The sequence below is a fragment of the Trichomycterus rosablanca genome, chromosome 2, assembly GCF_030014385.1.
Source record: "Trichomycterus rosablanca isolate fTriRos1 chromosome 2, fTriRos1.hap1, whole genome shotgun sequence".
In the NCBI taxonomy this organism is placed as follows: domain Eukaryota; kingdom Metazoa; phylum Chordata; class Actinopteri; order Siluriformes; family Trichomycteridae; genus Trichomycterus; species Trichomycterus rosablanca.
In genome coordinates, this window is record NC_085989.1 from 2527501 (window position 1) to 2539923 (window position 12423).

Consider the following 12423-nt stretch of genomic DNA (forward strand, 5'->3'; position numbering starts at 1 on the left):
TTGTAAATATTTAAAACCCCCGTCCATCTCTAAAGAACACCCCGCTATAGTTCAGCTCTTAATGATTCTATTATTGCTTGTTGTACCTTGGCTGTTGCATGGTTTAGCATTTCCTGCCAGGTTGGATCCAGCGTGTTCCTGTCAGCCAGGAGACCCTGCTCAGCTACGTAGACCATTTCTCTGGCAGCCGTGTGCATGGAGACAGCCCTCTCATAGCGCAGCGCTGCCTTCTGCGTCTCCTGCTGAGCCTGTAGATATATACATTATAAATATCACTCAAAACCGCGTCAGCTGGACGGCCACCAATCTTTCAGAGGATGCGACTTTACGGGCAGATCTTTCACCGAGAAATACAGCAGGTAAGACGGGCACAGATACCACCGTAAATCCTGCTCCGCGCGACAGGACGGGCGCTCCGAACCCCGCACGCGTACATACATCACACGGCGATATGAGGACGAGCAGCTAACCGGTTTAAACTCGAGAGACCCGGACGCCCACGCCGAAATCAGTTCCGCTGACTCATCGCGGGAGGCGAAATGAAAAGGCCCCGGACGATCAATAAAAGGTGGAAACTTAAAAACAAGCAGGCAATATTTCAGCGTGCAAATTGAGTGCGAAAATGTCACATGGTGTCTGGCTCAGGTCTGGCCAAAATACTACCCGAAGAAGATCGATGCAGAGGGACAGAGTGGAAAAAAGTGCAGGCAAAGATGAGCAACAGGACTGCCTGAAGTTGAAGGTCACCATGATGACACATTCTGCACCCTAGATATCAAATCTCGGGCAGAGACACACCCTGGTAGGGCGTCAACCCCTGCATGGACCACATCCGATGTTAGAGCAATGGTTAAGCACGCCAAGCTCCTTCCCACTCGTGCAGACGCCCGGACCAGTCCAAAAAATCTGTTGGGCCCTTGAGCAAGGCCCTTAACCCTCAATTCTGGCCCTTAACCCTCAAAGGTCTGCGGAGAAAACCATCGGGTGCTCTCTACCCTCCCTGGAGGACCTACACAGGTCTCGTTGTGTTCAAAGAGCTAACAAAATTGTAATGGACGAGTCTCACCACGGCCACCATCTGTTCGAGTTCTTACCGTCAGGCAGACGGTATAGAACCATCAAAACAAGGACAAACCGGCTCAAAAATAGCTTTTACCCCACCGCAGTACGAACTCTAAATAATTCTATATAAGGTGATTTCATTAAATACATGGGACTGTGCAATTTAAATAACACATGGGACTGTGCAATTTTCATTAAATACATGGGACTGTGCAATTTAAATAACACATGGGACTGTGCAATTTTACTAACACATAGGACTGTGCAATTTTCATTAAATACATGGGACTGTGCAATTTTACAAACACATAAGACTGTGCAATTTAAATAACACATGGGACTGTGCAATTTAAATAACACATGGGACTGTGCAATTTAAATAACACATGGGACTGTGCAATTTAAATAACACATGGGACTGTGCAATTTAAATAACACATGGGACTGTGCAATTTAAATAACACATGGGACTGTGCAATTTTACTAACACATGGGACTGTGCAATTTAAATAACACATGGGACTGTGCAATTTAAATAATACATGGGACTGTGCAATTTTACTAACACATGGGACTGTGCAATTTAAATAACACATGGGACTGTGCAATTTTCATTAAATACATGGGACTGTGCAATTTAAATAACACATGGGACTGTGCAATTTAAATAACACATGGGACTGTGCAATTTAAATAACACATGGGACTGTGCAATTTTACTAACACATGGGACTGTGCAATTTAAATAACACATGGGACTGTGCAATTTTCATTAAATACATGGGACTGTGCAATTTAAATAACACATGGGACTGTGCAATTTTCATTAAATACATGGGACTGTGCAATTTAAATAACACATGGGACTGTGCAATTTAAATAACACATGGGACTGTGCAATTTAAATAACACATGGGACTGTGCAATTTAAATAACACATGGGACTGTGCAATTTAAATAACACATGGGACTGTGCAATTTTACTAACACATGGGACTGTGCAATTTAAATAACACATGGGACTGTGCAATTTAAATAACACATGGGACTGTGCAATTTAAATAACACATGGGACTGTGCAATTTTACTAACACATGGGACTGTGCAATTTAAATAACACATAGGACTGTGCAATTTTCATTAAATACATGGGACTGTGCAATTTTACAAACACATAAGACTGTGCAATTTAAATAACACATGGGACTGTGCAATTTAAATAACACATGGGACTGTGCAATTTAAATAACACATGGGACTGTGCAATTTTACTAACACATGGGACTGTGCAATTTAAATAACACATGGGACTGTGCAATTTTACTAACACATGGGACTGTGCAATTTAAATAACACATGGGACTGTGCAATTTAAATAACACATGGGACTGTGCAATTTAAATAACACATGGGACTGTGCAATTTAAATAACACATGGGACTGTGCAATTTTACTAACACATGGGACTGTGCAATTTAAATAACACATGGGACTGTGCAATTTTCATTAAATACATGGGACTGTGCAATTTAAATAACACATGGGACTGTGCAATTTAAATAACACATGGGACTGTGCAATTTAAATAACACATGGGACTGTGCAATTTTCATTAAATACATGGGACTGTGCAATTTTACAAACACATAAGACTGTGCAATTTAAATAACACATGGGACTGTGCAATTTAAATAACACATGGGACTGTGCAATTTTCATTAAATACATGGGACTGTGCAATTTTCATTAAATACATGGGACTGTGCAATTTTACAAACACATAAGACTGTGCAATTTAAATAACACATGGGACTGTGCAATTTAAATAACACATGGGACTGTGCAATTTAAATAACACATGGGACTGTGCAATTTTCATTAAATACATGGGACTGTGCAATTTAAATAACACATGGGACTGTGCAATTTAAATAACACATGGGACTGTGCAATTTAAATAACACATGGGACTGTGCAATTTTCATTAAATACATGGGACTGTGCAATTTTACTAACACATGGGACTGTGCAATTTAAATAACACATGGGACTGTGCAATTTAAATAACACATGGGACTGTGCAATTTTCATTAAATACATGGGACTGTGCAATTTTACTAACACATGGGACTGTGCAATTTTACAAACACATAAGACTGTGCAATTTAAATAACACATGGGACTGTGCAATTTAAATAACACATGGGACTGTGCAATTTTCATTAAATACATGGGACTGTGCAATTTAAATAACACATAGGACTGTGCAATTTTCATTAAATACATGGGACTGTGCAATTTTACAAACACATAAGACTGTGCAATTTAAATAACACATGGGACTGTGCAATTTAAATAACACATGGGACTGTGCAATTTAAATAACACATGGGACTGTGCAATTTAAATAACACATGGGACTGTGCAATTTAAATAACACATGGGACTGTGCAATTTTACTAACACATGGGACTGTGCAATTTAAATAACACATGGGACTGTGCAATTTAAATAACACATGGGACTGTGCAATTTAAATAACACATGGGACTGTGCAATTTAAATAACACATGGGACTGTGCAATTTTACTAACACATGGGACTGTGCAATTTAAATAACACATGGGACTGTGCAATTTTCATTAAATACATGGGACTGTGCAATTTAAATAACACATGGGACTGTGCAATTTAAATAACACATGGGACTGTGCAATTTAAATAACACATGGGACTGTGCAATTTTCATTAAATACATGGGACTGTGCAATTTTACAAACACATAAGACTGTGCAATTTAAATAACACATGGGACTGTGCAATTTAAATAACACATGGGACTGTGCAATTTTCATTAAATACATGGGACTGTGCAATTTTCATTAAATACATGGGACTGTGCAATTTTACAAACACATAAGACTGTGCAATTTAAATAACACATGGGACTGTGCAATTTAAATAACACATGGGACTGTGCAATTTAAATAACACATGGGACTGTGCAATTTTCATTAAATACATGGGACTGTGCAATTTAAATAACACATGGGACTGTGCAATTTAAATAACACATGGGACTGTGCAATTTAAATAACACATGGGACTGTGCAATTTTCATTAAATACATGGGACTGTGCAATTTTACTAACACATGGGACTGTGCAATTTAAATAACACATGGGACTGTGCAATTTAAATAACACATGGGACTGTGCAATTTTCATTAAATACATGGGACTGTGCAATTTTACTAACACATGGGACTGTGCAATTTTACAAACACATAAGACTGTGCAATTTAAATAACACATGGGACTGTGCAATTTAAATAACACATGGGACTGTGCAATTTTCATTAAATACATGGGACTGTGCAATTTTACTAACACATGGGACTGTGCAATTTAAATAACACATGGGACTGTGCAATTTAAATAACACATGGGACTGTGCAATTTTCATTAAATACATGGGACTGTGCAATTTAAATAACACATGGGACTGTGCAATTTTCATTAAATACATGGGACTGTGCAATTTAAATAACACATAGGACTGTGCAATTTTCGGGCAATGTTTACAAAGAGTAATGTGCAATTTTCCACCAGCTTGTTACTGACAAAAAGTATTTTTTGTGTGTTATTGTTATTGTGTTATTGTCATTATTGTTAATTCTGTAAATTTTGTGAATGCAAATTTTTGGTATTTTGTAAATTCTAGTTTTTTTTTTTTATGTATTGTTTATAACACTAGAGAGTATTGCACCTTAATTTCGTTACACCTGGTATAATGACAATAAAGATATTCTGATTCTGAATTGCTCAGACTGTATACTGTAACTGTAATGTAAGTCACTTTGGATAAAGGCGTCTGCTAAATGACCGGTTGTGTTTGTGTGGATGCCCGGCCCGGCCCGGCCAGGTCAGCGTCTCTGCCGAGATTAAACTTGCGAGTGGTGTGCTAGCACATTAGACCGCTGTGCCACCCGAGCGCCTTTCGATTCATGATTTAATTTCCCAGCAGGAGAGCGATTTATTACATATGTTCAAATCCCCGGAAAAGGTCTGATAAGCTCAAAACAATGTTATTGCCAGGATAAGAAAAGTCCCCGAACAATAACCCAATTGAAAGGCTGTGGAGTGAGCCGACGTGGAGAGTCCAAACACTATTATATTTATTATGCTATTTTATAGTATTATAAAAGAAGACTCACGGAACTCATGGACCCGCTGGCTTCTAGCATTAGTACCGTAAGAAATCGTGTCCGTTGCAATGGGCATTAAAGCTTTAGGAATCCGCGATTTACATTGTGTGAAGAGTCCAGTCTGTAATAGCCTGACCTGGTCAACACTTCAATTCGAATTCTGTTTCAATTTAACAATCCAATTCCGTTTCAGTTGTTTTCAATTACAGCCGGTGGCACGCGCTGAGTGTTTTTCACCAGGCCAATTACACGTCTGAGATTGGCTGTTAACAATGCTAATGAAAAGAGATCTGCAAATCATATCTGGTGTTACCGGGGTTAATCGAATTAAGGAACGCATGAACTGTCTTGGCCCGTAATGATCGTGGACTTCAGGGATATTTTCTAGATAATTTCCTCCAGGCAATGATAATGCCATGAACATAGTAATGATTATTTATTAAAGGATGCAGGACCAGAATTTGCATTTGTGCACCGATTAAACAAATGTTATTAAATAAAATTCCTTAGGAAGGACACCGGCGTCCTGTCCTCTGCTTTACGCACCTCTTTAGCTAGTCTGCGTGCTTCGTAGTAAGGCCGGGCTTTTTCTATGCAGGCACCGAGCTGTGAGCCCTGAGCGTTGAGTTTCCGCGCTGATTCGGTGAGGATCTTTCTGTAGCTGGACCTCGCCTCCTGAGTAGACAATAAAATGGACAATAAAATGTAGGTCTGACAGCCTTTAGTAGGATTAAATAGGATCCAAATTATGTTAGATCAAGTGGAAAAGTTTAAAACAACCCATTCCTACACATTTGAATCCACAATGACTAATCATTCACTTCATTTAACAAATAAAATAGTAAATATTGCAGATGTGAGAACCAACAGACACTTTTGCGGGCACAGCGGTCTATTATGCCAGCCCACCACCTCTCAGTGGTGATATCTGGCAAACGAACAGTAACACAGACATGACTGGCTATGTCTGAAGGTGTGGACCTCCAAAGCGCTTCAATGGATTGTCACTCTGTCCAGGGTTTTCCTGCCTTACGCCCAGTGTTTCCCAGTGGAACCAATACGGGCGCGGTCTATTATGCTAGCCCACCACCTCTGAGATCCGGGTTCAAACCTCAGTGGTGATATCTGGCAAACGAACAGTAACACAGACATGACTGGCTATGTCTGAAGGCGTGGACCTCCAAAGCCCTTCAATAGATTGTCCCAGTGTTTCCCAGTGGAACCAATACCGGCGCGACCAGAATAAAGCAGTTAATGAAAATGATGAAGAATTAAAAGAATTGATTAATACATCTATTTTATATTCTAATGGGTATGCCTGAACCACCCTCCTTATTGAATATTGTTCTAGCAGCAGCATGAAGGATGCTGGTGCATCATACCCACATCATTCACAGGATGTTTATCATGAGATCATAATGAGATCATAAATCTTGCATTATTATTGAGTTATTTATGTACTGCCCAGCTCTAAAACCCACAAAAAACAGAAAGGCAAAACAAAAATCCTGAATTCCGACCGGAATCTTAACTCACATCCAGCTGAAGCTCCAGTCTGTTGATCTCATCGCTGGCCTGGTTCAGATGCTCCAGTTCCTCCTATAAAAATCAGCCGTAATAAGAAGTGGTTTGTAAATAAGATACTAGTTCCACAATGCAGGCAGAAGCCTGTGTGTTTACAAACAAACCCAAACACAGTCCTGAGTGCTGTCATTTAGTCTTTGTTTATAAAACTTTGCTAAAATAGGTATGGTCATACACATTGCATACACATTTTGTATCTGGGAGCTCAGAAGGCACAGTAGTCTAACACACTAGCCTCCAACACCGAAACGCAAGTCTGAAATATGAGTTTGGCAGCGTTGTTGGCCGTGTCTGAGGGAGGGCGGGCAGAATGAGGCGTCGGCGTGAACAACAGAGGAATTCAGAGACAGTGTGGTCACCGGTACATGGTGAGGATCACTGTATGACTCCACTTTTTTGATTTTACTAAAGGAAGTTAGTTAAGAAAGAACTGTTCAAATAAATTTATATTTTCATACTATTACTTTGTGCTAAAGCCTACAGACAAGTTTTGGGCTTACTATCCCACTATGAGTTTGAAACGTCCCAAAAATACTCCCAGTTGGGTCTCAAGGGATGTTCAAGGTCTTGGAAATTTTTATACCTTATAGATATCCTTTATTTGTCATATATACATGTACACGTGTACAGTACAATGAAATCCTTTCTTCGCATATCCCAGCTTGTTTGGAAGCCGGGGTCAGAGCGCAGGGTCAGCCATCGTACGGCGCCCCTGGAGCAGACAGGGTCAAGGGCCTTGCTCAAGGACCTACCTAATTTACGGCTGTGAAAATCACGTCACGGACCGTAAAATGAACCGTTTCCTGAGTAATATGCAATTTACTGTGAATTTTTTTTTGTTAGATAAGTTTGTTTATAAGGATTTTAACGTTTTAATGTTTTACACTTTCACATTTTACATTCATGACAGAAACGGTAGTTTCATCAGCTCACAAGTTTAATGTCAAACACAGTCATGGACAATCTTGTATCTCCAATTCACCTCACTTGCACGTCTTTGGACTGTGGGAGGAAGCCGGAGCTCCCGGAGGAAACCCGCGCAGACACGGGGAGAACATGCAAACTCTACACGGAAAGGACCCGGACCGCCCCACCTGGGGATCGAACCCAGGACCTTCTTGCTGTGAGGCGACGAACCAGGGATGTCCAGTCTTATCATAGGGTCAGTATGGCTGTAGGTTTTTATACCAACCAGGCAGAAGCTTCACCTGGTCCCACTGATCAGTAGAATGAAGACCAGTGCCAACCCATTGAACCAGTGGAATTTGATATAAAAAAAAAAAATAAATAAAAAAAACAGCAACCACACCAGTCCTGACCTTGTTCCTTTTGGTTTAATGTTGTTTTATTTTATTTAATGCATTACACAAAAAAGCATTATGTGCAGAATATCTGTAATAATAATAAATAATAATACTTATGCTCCAGATAATAACCTGGATTCTGGGGTCCAGTTCTTCATCCTCGTATTGATCCTCCTCATCATCATCCCCGGTCGCGGTTTTATCTTTGACTCGGCCGGGTTGGGCACACCCTGGCTGGGATGCTGCTGTGCCACCGCCGCCGCTGCGCTTTCTCTCCTCCTCCGGATCTACACCGGGCCTTTCCTCTTTCCACTCCCCGGCCTCGGGCTCACCAGATCCGGGAGGATTCTCACGCAGCCTCCCCGGCTCCATAGGTAGCCTAAAAGAGCACACAGTTCGGTCGGGTTTGCAGAAACTACGCAAAATTGGCCCAATTAAATACATTTAGATGCTATTTTAATATAAATGAGAGGTTCGGTCATTTTAATAAGCAAAACAAGCGTTAGCATATGAGGTAGCTGTTTGTTTCTGACAGGAATGCCAAAGACCGTTAGCCAGGTGTAGTTGCACAATATGGACATATTTCTATAAGATATAATTCAGAAATAAAGCATAAAACATTATTCAAACGTATAATAAAATGTTTATTACCTTTATTTGACTGGGTTAAGCTTGCTTTCATCCCCTGCTTTACTTGCAGGCAGTATAGGAGTGCCAGGAATCTCCCCTTCTCATATTCTCCACTGAGCTAACCCATTCATTTCCATACACCACATTCTCACCCATTCACTCTCACCCACTGGCATTTAACCAGTTAAACCTATCAGACTGGTAAAATTTCATAATAAATATAATTCACATTATGCAATAAAGACAGTGTTGTGGCTTTGTATTAGGACTGGAGCAAAACAATATGCAAAAGTGCTATGATAAAATGACAAAAAAGAGGAGTTGATGGTATTTACCATACTGGTAAAATTCTATACACAGTCCACACATGCAGCTAAAAAATGCATATTTATTTATTCCTTAATTTCCTTTGGGATTAATAAAGTATCTATCTATCTATTTAGTCTCATTTTGTAACTGATATTATCCTGTGACTGGATAAGCAAAAAGAAGCCCTTGATTTTGGAGCCCATGATGATATGAAGCTTGCTTGACTGTGCACAGTGTCACCTGTGTTTCAGCAGCTTCTAAATCACTGCTGATCCATTTTTTGCTTGTTCATGACTTCCACCTGATCATACAAATCATAGGTTGGTCTTTAACCAACCTAAACACTGATGCTTGCCTACAAAGCCAAAAATGGACCAGCACCAAGCTACCTTCGTGGTCTGATCAAACCCCGCTCTGTACCACGCAACCTCCGAGCCACCAGTCTCACTCGACTTGATCCTCCACCCAGGACTAGAGGAAGACAGGCATCAAGGCTCTTCTCTGTACTGGCACCCAGGTGGTGGAACGAACTTCCTCTGTCTGTCCGAACATCTGAGTCTCTTGCTGTCTTTAAAAAACTATTAAAAACCTTCATCACCTCTTTACTAAGCACTTAAGCTGACTTGTACTTACTCTTTCATTTCTTTCAAAAAACAAAAAAACAAAAAACTTCGGTTCTTACAGGTTTTAGCAGATTTGTGTTCTTGGACTGTTGTCTACTTAAACTAGAGTAAGGTAATGTTTACTATGGAAGCACTTCTGTAAGTTGCTCTGGATAAGAGCGTCTGCTAAATGCCGAAAATGTAAATGTAAATGTAAATACAAATGTCCTCCTGGCATACAGTAACACATCAGGGTCCCCTCGCCACTCTATTATGTACTTTATATTGTACAGCAGTTCTCATAATAAATTATAATTCACATTATGCAATAAAGACAGTGTTGGGGCTTTGTATTAGGACTGGAGCAAAACAATATGCAAAAGTACAATGATAAAATGATAGGAGTTGAGGCTGTTACAGCAGCAAAAAAGTTAAACCTACCATACTGGTAAAATTCCATACACAGTCCACACATGCAGCTAAAAAATGCATATTTATTTATTTAGTCTCATTTTGGAATTTCAATGAAATTCTGTAACTGATAATTTCCTGTGACTGGATATTTTGGTACTGTGCAAAACAAAAAGAAGCCCTTGATTTTGGAGCCCATGATGATATAAAGCTTGCTTGACAGTGCACAGTATCACCTGTGTTTCAGCGGCTTCTTAATCACAGTTTTCTTGCTGGTTCGCGACTTTCATCTGATCACACAGACAAATGTTCTCCTGGCATACAGTAACAGTTCAGGGTTTCCCCCCTTATATTGTTATGTTCTTTATATTATACACGAGTTCTCATAATGAATCATAATTTACATTATTAAAAAAAGAGAGGGTGTATTGTCATATTAATGCTAATGGTTTTCGAATGACCATCTCATTGACTGTCATGAGTATGGTACCGCCTAGAAACACTGTTTAAGGTTCAAGTACATGTTGGACATGGGGTCAACTTACTCATTTAAATCTAAGGTGAAACCTAGGGGCAGTTGTAACCTAGTGGTTAAGGTACTGGGCTAGTACTTGAATGGTTACTGGTTCAAGCCTCAGCACTGCCAGGTTGCCACTGTTGGGCCCTTGAGCAAGGCCCTTAACCCTCAATTGCTTAGACAGTATACTGTCACAGTACTGTAAATTGCTTTGGATAAAAGTGTCTGCTAATTGCAGAAAATGTAAATGAATTTATTCATTTTCACCACTTCATTATGTTCAGTTTCATGCTAAGTCCGGCTGCACTTAAAAATATATGGTGCAGGGCAGGACATACACTTTGACTGGGCAGCAATCCCATTGGGAAAGCCACAATTTGCAAATATAGAACCCTGGTCCACACAGCGTTTACTGTTGCAACAAACAACATTATTGAATATAAAATCTTTACTGAATATTCCACAAAGAAACAGTACATCTGGCAACCCTATGTGTAGTGTGCTGGGGAAAGAGCAGCTTTGTGAGGAGACAATGTCCTTCACTGTCCTGCTAAGGGAGGCACTATTCTGTCATTGTTAGGGTCCACTTGTCTGTTTAGGGAAGTGGTACAGCAGAATAATACCAGGTTATTCTGACTAATTATGTAATCACTTTGCTAAAACATTTAAACATTTCTATCCTGATGGTAGTTGCGTCTTCCAGGATGAAAATGGCCTTTATGAACAGCAGCTAGGCTTTACTTAATTGTCTAATAAATATAAAAATGATATAAATATGCCTTTACAGTCGCCAGATCTAAATAGTCTGATGTTAGTGAACACAGAAAATGCAAGAAATCATACTTTACTGTTGCCTTCACCCAAATATATTTTAATCATACCGTCTAAGCTTTACAACCTAATTACATTATACGATTTGTAGTGAGCATATAAAGTCAGTGGAAAACTATTCAGAATTTTTCATAACTTTCATATTTTGGATCACAAACCACATGAGAACAAATGGGGAAACCATCCATCCAATGAGCAGGTTTAGCTCATCTGTACATCTGACCCAGCAAGACTACAGGGGTTGGACAAAATAACTGAAACACCTGGTTTTAGACCACAATAATTTATTAGTATGGTGTAGGGCCTCCTTTTGCGGCCAATACAGCGTCAATTCGTCTTGGAAATGACATATACAAGTCCTGCACAGTGGTCAGAGGGATTTTAAGCCATTCTTCTTGCAGGATAGTGGCCAGGTCACTACGTGATGCTGGTGGAGGAAAACGTTTCCTGACTCGCTTCTCCAAAACACCCCAAAGTGGCTCAATAATATTTAGATCTGGTGACTGTGCAGGCCATGGGAGATGTTCAACTTCACTTTCATGTTCATCAAACCAATCTTTCACCAGTCTTGCTGTGTGTATTGGTGCATTGTCATCCTGATACACGGCACCGCCATTGGATGCACATGGTCCTCCAGAATGGTTCGGTAGTCCTTGGCAGTGACGCGCCCATCTAGCACAAGTATTGGGCCAAGGGAATGCCATGATATGGCAGCCCAAACCATCACTGATCCACCCCATGCTTCACTCTGGGCATGCAACAGTCTGGGTGGTACGCTTCTTTGGGGCTTCTCCACACCGTAACTCTCCCGGATGTGGGGAAAACAGTAAAGGTGGACTCATCAGAGAACAATACATGTTTCACATTGTCCACAGCCCAAGATGTGCGCTCCTTGCACCATTGAAACCGACGTTTGGCATTGGCACGAGTGACCAAAGGTTTGGCTATAGCAGCCCGGCCGTGTAT

At 40.2% G+C, this 12423-nt stretch overlaps 1 protein-coding gene across 1 annotated transcript in view; it reads right to left on the reverse strand.

The window, feature by feature from the left end:
• sh3bp5lb (SH3-binding domain protein 5-like, b) overlaps positions 1-8894 on the reverse strand; it is a 15877-nt gene extending 6983 nt beyond the window's left edge. The window contains exons 1-5 of the mRNA XM_062989477.1: positions 8809-8894; positions 8290-8536; positions 6806-6868; positions 5816-5944; positions 87-239 (exon numbers count right to left, since the gene is read on the reverse strand). Of these exons, the coding sequence (XP_062845547.1) occupies positions 87-239; positions 5816-5944; positions 6806-6868; positions 8290-8529 (585 nt within the window). The 5' untranslated portion in view covers positions 8530-8536; positions 8809-8894. The remainder of the gene's footprint in view (positions 1-86; positions 240-5815; positions 5945-6805; positions 6869-8289; positions 8537-8808) is intronic.
• Positions 8895-12423: the final 3529 nt, after the last annotated feature.